General features: G+C 49.0%; 1 protein-coding gene across 2 annotated transcripts in view; it reads right to left on the bottom strand.

Annotated features, from left to right (window-relative positions):
• The window catches only part of PTPN21 (protein tyrosine phosphatase non-receptor type 21), a 69,026-nt gene that overhangs the window by 10,334 nt on the left and 44,739 nt on the right, over positions 1–13,953 (bottom strand). For both annotated transcript variants that reach the window (XM_084883812.1, XM_084883813.1), the window contains exons 11-14: positions 10,953–11,013; positions 9,765–9,849; positions 6,252–7,726; positions 265–402 (exon numbers count right to left, since the gene is read on the bottom strand). In XM_084883812.1, coding sequence (XP_084739938.1) covers positions 265–402; positions 6,252–7,726; positions 9,765–9,849; positions 10,953–11,013 — 1,759 coding nt within the window. The remainder of the gene's footprint in view (positions 1–264; positions 403–6,251; positions 7,727–9,764; positions 9,850–10,952; positions 11,014–13,953) is intronic.

The raw sequence follows: 13,953 nt of genomic DNA, 5'->3' as shown, positions 1-13,953 counted from the left end.
AAAAACCAAGACTGCCACAGATGGCTGGAAGAAGGTAAAGCATAACATGCAGAAAAGAAAAAAGAAAAAAGAAAAAAAAAAAAAACATTCTAGCCTTAAGACATTAGCTATCAATTTGCCCCAAGTTTGAGGTCCAGATCACAAAATTCCTTAACACTCATGTATCATCACTGAAAGGGTCGGAAAAGGCTCTGGGATCTCAGGAAGCAGACACGCAGCGCGTTAGCAGTCAGCCGGGGAGGGGACCGGCCCGCTGGTACGTACCCTCTCGTCATTGGTGGCTCTGGCTGACATGTCCTTCCCCTCGTCCGGCAGAGGCAGGCGAGACAGCGAGAGTCCGTTCAGGGCAGCCAGCTTGAGAGGACCCATTTTTTTTGCATCTACTCGGCTCTTTTTCATTCCCTGTAAAAATAGTTGTATGTATATATGAAATATACACAAGCACAGCCCCTTGGAAGAGAAACTGAAGACTGGCAACAAACAGGAGAAATTGCCGCTCCTTCACACATGCGCGCACACACTGGTCTAACAAATATTAGGAGGGTGACATTCCTTTCAAGGCCAAAGCCCAGATAAGTCGCCCAGATAGGAGGTTTTGAAATGCAGCTGGTTTCGGGGTTCTGTTGTAATGAAAGGTGAGGCTCCCAGCAGTCAGCATTCCTGCATAGAACTCCCCAATTTCAACTCTGCACACCAAAATCAGCTACTGTACATAAAAAAGGCTTTAAATACAACCTCCTGATTGCAAGAAACTTTGATGTCTTTTTTTAAAAATATAAATTAGAAAAAATATATATATTAGTTCTTTAAATCATTCTGGGGGGGGAAAAAAGGAATGTTTGCTATGGTAGCATGTTGTTCTTTTTTTTTTTTTTTTTAAATATATTTTATTGATTTTGTACAGAGAGGAAGGGAGAGAGATAGAGAGTTAGAAACACCAATGAGAGAGTCATTGATCAGCTGCCTCTTGCACACCCCCTACTGGGGATATGCCTGCAACCAAGGTACATGCCCTTGACCGGAATCGAACCCGGGATCTTTCAGTCCCCAGGCCGACGCTCTATCCATTGAGCCAAACGGGTCTTGGCATATGGTAGCATGTTGTTCTGTTCTGTGCTATGTTTCAGGCTTGTGTGACCTGAGTTGGATCACCACGTTTTTAAACCAGGAAAACCAAACAGGGCTAAAATCTCCATCATGACACCAGAAAGATCAGATAAGAGAGGCACATCATCATATCCTACTGATATGGCTCAGTGGTTGAGCATCAACCCACACACGAAGAGGCCACCTCCTGGTCAGGACATGTGCCCAAGGTTGTGAGCTCGATCCCCAGTAGGGGGCGTGCAGGAGGTAGCCCATTGATGCTGATGGTTCTCTCTCATTGATGTTTCTCTCTCTCCCTCTCCCTTCCTCTCTCCAAAATCAATAAAAACACATTTATTTAAAAAGAGTGAGAGCCGAAACCAGTTTGGCTCAGTGGTTATTGAGCGTCGGCCTGGGGACTGAAAGGTCCCAGGTTTGATTCCGGTCAAGGGCATGTACCTTGGTTGCAGGCACATCCCCAGTAGGGGTGTGCAAGAGGCAGCTGACCGATGATTCTCTCTCATCGATGTTTCTAACTCTCTATCCCTCTATCTTCCTCTCTGTAAAAAATCAATAAAATATATTTAAAAAATAAAAAAATAAAAAGAGAGAGAGTACATCAACAGAAGCTCTCTCCTGAGATCAGATGTTCCTAAACTTAAGGTTAAAGTGAGTGATTGTCTCTAAGGCAAATAAGCCTAAGAATGCTAAGTTTCCTTAGCTGTTCTGCACCACCTTGGAAGTCATAATTATCCTAACAGCAGTATCTCCAATTTTTTAAACATGGTTTTCTCAGTTCTGCCTCATAAATGAAACCAGCTCTACCAGCCCGAGAGGCAGGGAGGAAGAGGGAGACTGGAACAGAGGAGAGAGGGAGACTAAAGGTTCCTCTGCAGGCAAAAATTTCATGATTCTAACGTGTGCAAAACACACTGGCTCTCCAGTGGGGCAAAGTTCTGATTTGTCAAGTTTGCCAATTTCCATGGAATAAATATTCCCACCATGGCCTATTTCAAACTGTCAATGTAGCATCAACTGAATCACAAGAGTCCTGAAGATTTAACGTTCAGTTCTCACCGTTCAGGATGGGGTGGGTCAAGATGCCCCCGCGGAAGATCAGGTGGAGGAAGCTGATTGGATGCCAGGCTACTTCTAAGGCCAGAATTTGAGGAAAGGGGCATAGAATCAAAAGCAGCCTCCAATACCCCTTCCTTAGCCTGAGAGGACAAGCCCGTAGCTCTGAACACCTGGCAGGTGATTTCTTACGAGAGAACCACCACACAGCACTAAGACTGTACAATGCAAAGAAAATCTTTATGCAGCTGCATGAGCACTCAAACCAGTCCACCTTTTCAGATAGCGATCACGTCCCTGAGGTGGAGATGGGTGGAGAGTGCTAAAGTGATCCTGCGTGTCTGCAACTGATGTCACTGTTTTTAATCCTAAGCCTCTATAACCTCGATTCACCTTGGTGTGTGCGCTGAGTTGTCTTGGTTGTCACAGTTAAGCGATACAGTGGCAACAGGGCTGAGCTATTCAATTCTGGGGAAGCTGGTGAGAGAAATGTATGTTACCACATCACAGGAGCATGTTAAATCTGAGCACTGCCTGTGCGCGGGAGCTCACTTTATCCCCCCAACAACTCTCTGGGCTCCTCTTCCATGGCAAAAGAGAAAACTGAGTCAGAGAGATTAAAAAGCTGCTCAAGGTCACACAGCTGCCTCTTCATATAGAGAAATGGTCATCGGTGTCAAAACAACAAATAGCACCTTTCAATAAAATCAGTTACGCTGCATATAGAATTCAGAAGCAATTTTCATGCCTATCCTTACGGAAAACTTCATGCCACGGCAGGCAGAGCAGAGATGACTGCCCCTGTGTGACAGACAGGGAAGCTGAGGTTCTGGTACACGAGGATCTGGCCCACTGAGCAGAGAACTAATAATAATAATAATTTAAAAAAGGGCAGGCTCTACCCAGGGCCGGCATGGTTCAATGGTTGAGTGCTGACCAGGAAGTCATGGTTTGATTCCCAGTCAGGACACATGCCCAGGTTGTGGGTTAGATCCCCAGTGTAGGGCGTGCAAGAGGCAGCTGATGAATGATTCTCTCTCATCATTGATGTTTCTATCTCTCTCTCCCTCTCTGAAATCAATAAAAATATACTTTAAAAAAAAAAGGGGCAGGGTCTAGACTCCGAGCAGTTTTCCCACTATCTGGTCCTGTACCTGTCCCCTGGCCCCAGCTCCCATGCACGTTCTTCAAGTAAAGAGAATCCCTTAAGGGAAAAGAAGGGGAGCAAAAAGCACAAGCCAATCACATAGTCTTATTAAATTAATCCTGTAGGTCTTAAAAGTCAGTGAGAGAGAAAACTCTGTGTTTTTAGGGAACCAAACTGGTCAAAATCCTCAGAATTAGCAGGATTTGTTGGCCCACTAAAAGCGCACAGAGACAAGAGGCCTCACTACTGGACCACACTAAAACAAGAATCTGCTGGGGAAAAGACTCGGTCCCATGAAAATGATGGGCAGGTCTTGATGTACTTAGGGGAGAGTATTCACTATGAAAGGGACTGTGCAGCTGGCTCAGGGGCTCCAGCGGGGTCGCTGTGGAATCACATCCACCCCCTGCCCCACCCTGAGCCACTGGTGATGAGCCCACACCTTCAGCCAACCTGAGGCAGGGGCCTGAGTGCACAGGTAGGGGAGTAAGAATGTGCTCTCCCCCAAAATTAGAAGTAAACTTAAATTACTCAAACCCAAAATTCATTCAAAGAAAACACAGTTAAATCCACAGCACTATTATAAGTAGTTTTAATTTATGGGCACTTATCTATTTCATAAGCACAATAACAGCATGGGAACTTTTTCCTATTTATGAAGATGCTTACAGCATCTCAGAGGATCTAAAATACAAGGCCCAGCCAAAACCAGTTTGGCTCAGTGGATAGAACGTCAGCCTGGGGACTGAAAAATCCCAGGTTCGATTCCGGTCAAGGGCATGTACATTGGTTGCGGGCACATCCCCAGTGGGGGGTGTGCAGGAGGCAGCTGATCGATGTTTCTCTCTCATGTATGTCTCTAGCTCTCTCTCCCTCTCCCCTTCCTCTCTGTAAAAAATCAACAAAATATATATTTTTAAAAAATACAAGGCTGGAACCACGCTGGCGATGGGCCCCATGTCTGAGGTTGCCGTCTGGCAGAGCTGAGGAATCCCAGCTGCCAGGACATGGGAGCCATGTGAGACAGAATGGACAGGTCAGCGCATGGCTTCTGGCTGGGACTGGAGGCCCAGGCAGTGAGCAGAAGCCTGATTGCTGCAGCGAGACGTCTCAGAGTGGACACCCTGGCAGGCCAAGGCCACGCAGGCTTGGCCAAAGCTCGGGGACTCAAAGTTAGAAGGTTTCGTTGGAAAGGCAGAGAACAGCGAGGCTTAGATAAGCAATTATTACTTAACAACACATTATATACAGTATTACCGCCGGAGAACAGTGTAGCAGATAAGAGAACACGTTGCAGAGATAAATGCCAGTTGAAAATTCCAGTTAGTGCCAAAACCGGTTTGGCTCAGTGGTAGAGCGTTGGTCTGCGGACTGAAAGGTCCCGGGTTCCATTCCGGTCAGGGGCATGTACCTTGGTCCCGGGTTCCATTCCGGTCAGGGGGTGTGCAGGAGGCAGCTGATTGATGACTCTCTCTCATCGATGTTTCTATCTCTATCCCTCTCTCTTCCTCTCTGTAAAAAATCAATAAAATATATTAAAAAAAAAAAGAGGATGAAATAAATAAATAAATAAATAAATAAAAATAAAATTACAGTTAGTCCCTCACTCGCTCTGCAACCTTGGAAAGCTACTGAATATCTGAGTCCGCTTCCTCACCCGCAGGAACAATAGGCCTGTTGTAGACTGGACATGGCAAAGCCCACGTAGATGTTATGGAAAAGGCATCTAGGGATGATGTTACGCTCTTTTACATTTTCCTTCCAATGGGTAAGGCGTGCTTAACCAGGTCATGTTACTTATTATCCTGATTATTTTACTAGTAACCCTGCATTTTCTTTTTTTAAATATTTTTATTGATTTTTTTACAGAGAGGAAGGGACAGGGATAGAGTTAGAAACATTGATTAGAGGAAAACATCGATCAGCTGCCTCCTGCACACCCCCTACTGCGGATGTGCCTGCAACCAAGGTACATGCCCTTGACTGGAATCGAACCTGGGACCTTTCAGTCCGCAGGCCGATGCTCTAGCCACTAAGCCAAACCGGTTAGGGTTCCTTGCATTTTCTACAAGGGACCTTCCTTGGGTTCTCAGTTCATCTTTCCTTCAAAGAGACCTGGAGCTTTCCTGACCAAGGGCCACCTTCCCAACCCCAGGTTTATGCTACAGCCCTCAGGGATCACAGCCAACATCCGAAGCTGCATCCACACGCCCGGCACACGGACGCGTGAGGAACATTGCCCGGTGCAGACGCTGCTCTCGGACATCCCAGGAGAAAGCAGCAAACGGAACAAAGGCGGCCCTGGCTGCTGCGCCAGCACAGGGGCTGCGAACAGGCGGCGGACAAAGCAATCTGGGCTCAGGTCACCAAACCTCAGCTCCCTTTCCCTTCACACTGCGTGGCTGAAACGTTCCATTCATTCTTTCTACTCCATTCCACAGAGTTCCCAACGTTTATATTTAATCTATCTCCAGAAAAACCACTAGCATGTCATCAACCTCTATCACTTCCATAGATAATAGAACTCAAATGTGTTCCAAATAAGTCAAAGACATAGTCAAGAACGAAAGAGGGATAAAAAATGTTAAAAGAAAAAGAGCTGGCCCTAGCTGGTTTGGCTCAGTGGATAGAGCACCAGCCTGCAAACTGGAGGGTCCCAGGTTCGATTCCAGTCAAGGGCACATGCCTGGGTTGGGGGCTCAATCCCCAATGCGGCGTGCAGGGAGGCAGCCGGTCGGTGATTCTCTCTCATCATTGATGTTTCCATCTCTCTCTCCTTCTTCCTTCTCCTCTCTGAAATAAAAAGAAAGAAAAAGAGCTGGAAACATAAGAAAATACTGAGCCAGAGAAGAGATCGAGGAGCGCAGAAGGTGCTGAGAAACCCCAGCCTGGAGGGCACTGAGCAGGTGGGTGGCTGTGGCTCCCCTACACCCCTCACACTTACCCCCAGCGGCGGAAGCCCTTCCACGATGTTCTTCTTTCCCGAGAGGAGATCGGACACCGGCCTCTTCTTCAGAGAATCCCTCCTGGCCCGGTACCTCCCCGACGTGGTGAGGTCAGACTCGGACATGGAGGGCGTCAGCAGCCCGTCCCTCCGGGGCCGCAGGGCCTCCGCCGGCACGTGCACGGGGCTGCCCTCCCTGCCCCTCCTCTCGGCCTCGGGGACGTGGGCCTTGGGCTCGTGGATGTGCAGAGGGCCCACGCCCGGGGCGGCCGTGGTGCAGGAGCAGCCTGCAGGCGGCGGCTCCTGGGAGTGACTGCCCCGGGCCTCCCGTGTGCATGGGGTGAGCACAGCCCGTGCCCTGCCGTCCTCCTCCGGCTCCTCCTCCTCCTCCTCTTCCTCCTCCTCCTCACTGCTGTGTATCAGCATGGTGGCCTCGGACAGGGACTTGTTGTGACCATATCTCAGGCCTTCCTGCTCGGCCGCCTCTCCCCGTCTTGTCCGGTCCGGGAAGACACTGGGCTGGGAGCACCCCGCGGTGCTGGCCCGCGGGGCCACGTCCGCGGCCGAGGCCGACATGGACCTGTCCTTGAGCCTCATGCCCTCGAAGCCGTGGGTCAGCCCCGCCAGCTCGATGCTGTTCCTCTTCTGCAGGTGCGCGTGCCGGGCCGAGGTGAGGGGCTCGCTGACCTCCTGCAGGGAGTGGGCCACGGGCAGGCTGTCCTCCTGGAAGGTCTGCACCGAGTGGTGCACGCGCCGGGTGATGAGGTCGGGGTTGCTGCTGCTGATGTACAGGTGGCGGGACAGGTCCGGGGTGCTGTTGGCGGGCCGCGGGTGCGGGTGCGGGTAGGGCGGGGGCGGGCGGTACACCTGGGTCCTCATGATGTTGGGGGCCGGGTAGTCCTGGGCCTGCAGCTGCACGTTGGTCAGCTCGGGCACGCTGAGGGCGCCCACCACGGGCCTCCGCTCGGCGGCGTAGGGGTGGGGGCACTGGCTGTGGAAGCTGTAGTTGAGGCTGAACGGGTAGTGGGCGGACTGGGGGGACGGGAAGGGGGCGTGCTCCCGGATCTCGGGCTGGCTGTAGACCAGCGCGGCGTCGGGCCGGCTGTAGGCGAACGAGTGGCCGATGTTGAGGTTTCGCAGCGAGTGGCTCTGCCGCTCGGCGGGAGCCATCCCCCGGTTGAGCTGCTTCATCACCGTGTCGTAGTCGGGGGTCGGCCGGTAGGACGGGGGGATCAGCGCGCTGTGCCGGTGGGACGGGATGTAGTCGGGCCGCATGACGTCGCTCCCGGTGATGCTGGGGTTGGAGGACATGGGTGAGGGCTGCGGGAAGGCCTGGGGGTTGTTCAAGGAGCTGGTGCTGTGGGCGCTGTAGACACTGCCGTTCCGGATGCGGCCGTTGAGGTCGATCTGGGCTCGATCCAGGCTGGTCTGAGAGTGACAGTAGTATCCATTCTGGTTGGTGACAAAGAGGTTATCTGGGGGGAAACAGTAAAATATAGTTTAAAATGAGGTTTTTAAAATTTAAAAAAAAAAATGGACTAGACCAGACTAATTACTCTAGACCAGGTGTCGGCAACCTATGGCTCCAGAGCCACATGCGGCTCTTTTGAAGCTTTACCGCGGCTCCGACAACTTGCAAGCCTGTGTGAAAATGAAGGTAACGTCTTACAGCCCTGATGTGCTGACACTGTGCACTGAGGTTCAGGAGCAAAAATCCCATTAACCAGGTAAATTAAATATTTTAGTTAGCTATTAATTTGCAAAAATATATTTTACATTGTTAAGTGAAAAAGTCCTTTTTTTCTTCAGATTGACAGCACGATCCGGTATATAGCATTAAGATAAGAAACAATATATGCAGTGTTATATTTGTTTTAAATGTCGCAATAGTTTTGCGGCTCCCAGGTTTTTTTTTCCTTCAGAAATGGGTCCAAGTGGCTCTTTATGTCTTAAAGGTTGCAGACCCCTGCTCTAGACAGATACTGAGAGGGGTCTTGAATGTTGATGATGTAGTTTATGGAAATGGTACTGAAGTGACCTGACTTCCCCCCCACACATGCTGAGTGACCCTGGGCAGGTCATTTCCTCGTCTATAGTATGGGATGGCTCTGCCAACTCTGAAGATGAAGTTCAGGACGTGGCACGCAATAACCATGAGGCAAATCTAGTCCAATATTAAGAGTACAATTGGGAGAAACCAAGATGGTGGCATAGGTAAACACCTAAATTGCTGCCTCACACAATAATTTCAAAACTGCAACTAAAAGACAAAACGGACATCATCCAAGAACCACAGGAAGGCTGGCTGAGTGGAAATTATACAACTAGAAGGAAAGAGAAAAGCACTGAGACTCAGAGGAGCTACAGAAGGCAGAGGTACGGAGGTGTGTGCGTGCGTGGAGAGGGCTGTCAACTGAATACATGGCTGGCTTTCTCAACTGGGAGGGAGACAAAAGCTTCCAACTGCTTTGAACTCCAATTCCAGGTGAGACTCTTGGGACCCAAACTCATTCGAGGAGAAACTGGACTGTCTGGCAGTGGGCAACACTCAAAGGCGGTTTTCTTTCAGAGATGCCTGCAGTGATTACCGCAGGACACTGAGACCCAGGGGCCTCTTAGAGCAGAGCTGACAGGAAGCCATTGCTGTCTGCTCTGCCCTGAGACTCCGCCCCATCCAAACTGAGCACAGAGGTTTTTGTAAGCCTTGTCTCATAAGAGTTTCTCCAGCACAGAAGTTCTCCCAATGTAGACACAGCTGATCCTCACAGCCAATTGGCCTGGAGGTCAATTCCTCTCAGTGATACCAATAACAATCAAGGCTTAACTACAACAAGACTGTGCACACAGCCCACAAGGGAGTTCACCAAGAGTGTCCATCTCAGGTAACTGGGAAGGCTGAGCCACTGGGCCCTATAGGACACCTAGCCACAAAGCCACTCTATCAATTCAGGGAAGCAGCCAAAATGCAGAATCAAAGAAGCGGGTCACAAATGAAAAAAAAAATGGAGGAAAGCAAACGATTGAATATAGAGTTCAAAACCACAGTTATAAGGTTTTTCAAGAATTTTCTAGAAAAGGCCGATAAATTTAGTGAGACCCTCAAGGATATGAAAAAGGACCAATTAGAAATTAAGCATACACTGACTGAAATAAAAAATATTATACAGCAGATTGGAGGATCACAAGAATCAAGTCAAAGATTTGAAATTCAAAGAGTAGGCTTGCAACACAACACATGTCTTTTTCTGAAAGTCAAAAACACGTTTGACTGGACCGATGAAACAGCCCTTCGTTTCCCCAAGGGGGAACTAATACACTGCATGTTTTCTATACATGTCCAAGAAACAGAATATAATGGCGGCCTATCCTATGAATCTAGCATGGCTACAATCATCACACTAATTTTGCATGTCACTTCAGTCAAAAATTATACTGGCTTCAAGGTTCCCAAATCTCATGATATACTCAAACTGTAACCATGCTGTCAGGCCTCTGAGAGCCAGTGCCCCTTACCTTGAGAAGAAGTGTAGGGTTCTGTGTAATGTCCATTGTAATGCAGCGGGGGTGGGGCGGGCATCACATAGGGCTGAGGCTTAGGCTGAAAAATGGGAAGTTGGAGGCGGGGTTAGAACACACTGCCTAGGTAACATGCAAAGAAAGGCGTTGTCTGCCGGCTTCTTCCTCTCCACTAAGACACTCCCAAAGGAGCAGAGACATACATGAAAAGCGAACATAAAAATCCGTAGCTCCTATCTGCCATTCTCACTGCTTCCCCGAGTGGCAATGCCAGTCCCCATGCACTGAGGGCAGACATCACACAGCACAAGAGAAGTGCTGCGTCCAAAAAGTTACGGGCAAGGAGGGATAGGCAAAAATGCCCTGGATCCTCCTGTAAACATATGAATGTCAGAAGCTTATATGGAGTATATTTCATTTTAGGAGGCAAAACTGTCCAGTACTTTAAATTATCTACAAACTCCTGCCGAAACCGGTTTGGCTCAGAGGATAGAGCGTCTGCCTTCGAACTGAAGGGTCCCGGGTTCGATTCCGGTCAAGGGCATGTATCTTGGTTGTGGGCACATCCCCAGTAGGGGGTGTGCAAGAGTCAACTGATCGATGATTCTCTCTCATTGATGTTTCTAATTCTCTATCCCTCTCTCTTCCTCTCTGTAAAAAATCAATAAAATATATTTTTTAAAAAATCTACAAACTCCTGATTACTCTTGGCTCACAGTCAAAATTTTAAACATTAGATTCGACCTAATATTTCAATGTATAATCTAATAAATGTTATACCAATACTGGGCTTACCCTTTTGGGGAGGAGGATGGAAATCACCATTTCTTTGGTCAAAAACAGGAGAATATTGACACACTTTTGTGTTCACACTAAAAATCAGCACTGCCATAAGCCTACTCTATTAAGAAAGATGAATCATCACTCAGGCTGTGGTCGGCAAACTGCGGCTCTCAAGCCACATGCAGCTCTTTGGCCCGTTGAGTGTGGCTCTTCCACAAAATACCACAGCCTGGAGAGTCTATTTTGAAGAAGTGGCGTTAGAAGAAGTTTAAGTTTAAAAAATTCGGCTCTCCAAAGAAATTTCAGTCGTTGTATTGTTGATATTTGGCTCTGTTGACTAATGATTTTGCCGACCACTGCACTAACGGAAACGCAGCCAGCGTGGCTTTCCTTCTTTCTTACCAGAGACATCCTTGAAGAAGACCTCCTCCTAATCAGGTTCACGGTGACAGTTGGCGTTTGCCTGTAAAATAAGGCGTGTCCTTAGAAGCGTATACGTACGTTAGCTCTCTCACTCACTCTCTCATACATACATGCCATCTTCCTAATTCTACCAGAATAAATTAATAAAACGGTAACATGATAAAGGTTCCCATGCACAAGACAAAGTAATCCAATCTCAAATCTGAGACAAGGAAGGAGGATCCCTATCCCTGGCATGGCCTCGGCCCCGTCCCGCTGCCCAGGCCTCTCTGACCCCGCCAGGGGCTGAGCCTCCTCCCGCAGCATCTGCTGCCTGGATTACCAGAGGGGAGGACAGGAGGGGGGGGGGAGAGAAGGGACCTTCCCCGGACCCTCCAGGAAAAGCAAAGCGGGGAGGAGGCGAGGCAAAGCCACCCACAAACTCGCCCCCGAGGCAGCAAGACAGGGCAAATGCATCGCTCCACAGGCCTGGCTCAGCACTGACCGCCCCCCTAACACACTGGAGGGGTGGCCTTCGGCTGCCAGCCCCAAAGCCAGAAGCAACTGCCTTTAGTTAAACTCTGTGAACCACAGACTCCAAACATAAGGAAGAGATAAGCTTGTAACTTCGGTAACTTAAGAATCTGTATTTCTTCTAAGGAATTAAGTTAGAGAAAGCAAAAACGTAGGAAAATTGTTTTAGTGGGCCTGTGGTAAACCCACTTCTTTACCTCTCTTTCAAGAAACTTCTCTCTGGTTTTAAATGTACTTTTTAAAAAGCAATGAGAAGGGTGGAGGTGGGAGAGAGCATAGAATGGATCAATGGTGGTGGGAAAAAATAAATGTTTTTAAAGGGCAATGAGAACAAGAAGGAGGGCCAGCTAACATTTACCAGTTAATCTGAGGGTTTAAACTAGTCCCGACAAGCCCCGTCTCTGAATAAAATTAGAAACAAGCAACAGAGAAGCCCATTTGTAATTCTACAGTCTTTACACAGAGGCAGGCATTTTGTGTTTTTGTGTGGTCCGTTTTGTTGAAAGTAAGAGCTAGGAACATAAGCACAACGGATTCTTGGCTTTGATGACTTACATAATTTTGTCAAAGCACTTTAAAAAAAACCCTTTCGCCCTCTGTTCTGGCTCGTGATCCGACGTGACACGTAATTATGATTACAGAAATATGCTGTGACCTTCGGTTGCACTGCTCCAAGGACTAATGACTACAAACCCACAGCACAGAGTGAACACTCGGGCCCCAGGACACCGAGCCCCGTCTCCCCGGCCGGCATTCCTAGCGCTCTCACAACGAACATCGCATTCAAACCCTGTCCACTAGCTTACCACCGGGCGACTACAACCGCTTTGACCAGATGATTCTTTTTAAATTAAAGGCTTTAATAACTTCTTTCATTATCTTTGGAATGTGATAAATAACCTTGTTGATGAGCTGATGTCTCTTTCCCAAGGACGCTCCGTTCTGCCAGGATTTATGTTACTCAACATAGTGGACACCACTTCCGTTAGACTACAGAAATGCCACACATGCCCGAAGAGAAGGAGGCCTCCTTGGTGAAGCAGGTGAGAAAGCTGTGTCTGCCCTGGCCTGTTTGGCTCAGTGGATAGAGCGTTGGCCTGCGAACTGAAGGGTCCCGGGTTCAATTCTGGTCAAGGGCACATGCCCGGGTTGTGGGTTTGACCCCCAGTGGGGGACTTGCAGGAGGCAGCCGATCCATGATTCTCACTCATCATGGATGTTTCTGTCTCTCTCTCCCTCTTCCTTCCTCTCTGAAATCAATAACAATATATTTAAGAAGGAGGAGGAGGAGGAGGAGGAGGAGGAGGAGAAAGAGAAAGAGGAGGAGGAGGAGGAGGAGGAGAAAGAGAAAGAGGAGGAGGAGGAGGAGGAGGAGAAAGAGAAAGAGGAGGAGGAGAGAAAGAGAAAGAGGAGGAGGAGGAGGAGGAGGAGGAGGAGGAGGAGGAGGAGGAGGAGGAGGAGAGGAGGAGGAGGAGGCTGTGTCTAGGCTTTATTTTTTTTAAATAGTCCTTAACTGCGTGTTCATATTCCTAAAATCTGTGTCCAGAATTTGAAGACACTGCACTTTTTGCAGCCTTGAAATTCACTCTGCTTTTGCTCATTCTCCAAGGTCAGGGTAGGTTTAGGCAAACTGGTCTTCTGAAGTTTCTATTTAGCCCAGAGACTCACTGACGTGGACTGAACTTGAAAGCACTACAAATGAGAAACTGAGACTTGGGAGGAAGGATTGCCGACAGAATCCTCAAACTACATATCCAGAGCTGCCCCGCCTGCAGCCAAAGTCAGCCGCAGTGTGTCAGACACACACCCCGGGAGGCAGAGCCCAGGACACCGGCGGCAGCCCCCCCACGCACTACCCTGGCCGGCAGCACGTGGGCGACCCTGCCCGCTGCACACACACCAGCGAGGACCTCTTTCTCCCGCCACGCTGTTTGGCGGAGTCAGCCCAGCCCTCGTTCTAATTTTCTAACCTCCCCTTTCTTCCTGCCAGTATCCTTGTTGATGCATTTTATTTGGGACCAGCTACCCCGCACCCAGGACACGACAGAACGTGGGGGAACTGTTGGTGTGTTTTCCAGACTCTGGGGGCCGTTCACAATGCTGATGGGAGCTGCTGACACAAGGCCGGTGAAGAATGCAGGAAGGAAATCACTGGAATGCGTGCATCGGGGAAGACAAAACAAGAAAAGGCTGCCAGCCCCGAGGAGAATAAATGGCAGGACTTGTTGAGACAGGGCTGAAGACGGAGCATGATCATCCCGGGGAGCCCACACCAGCCCCGGGCGGCAGGGCGGCTGTCACCCTGATTTCACAGATGAAGCAACTGATACTCAGATGAAGTAAGTTACTGCTTGTCATGTGGAAAATAAGCAGCAGAACCGGCAGGTCTGTCAGCTTCCTGGGCGCAGGCTCCTGATAACTGATTATACACCTAGAACCTACCCGCCCCCCTAGCCCTGAGACACAC

The sequence above is a fragment of the Pipistrellus hanaki genome (genome assembly GCF_964339955.1).
Source record: "Pipistrellus hanaki genome assembly, chromosome: 1".
Lineage (NCBI taxonomy): Eukaryota > Metazoa > Chordata > Mammalia > Chiroptera > Vespertilionidae > Pipistrellus > Pipistrellus hanaki.
The sequence above is the reverse complement of the archived record's forward strand: the minus strand, read 5'-3'. Positions and strand labels throughout refer to the sequence as shown.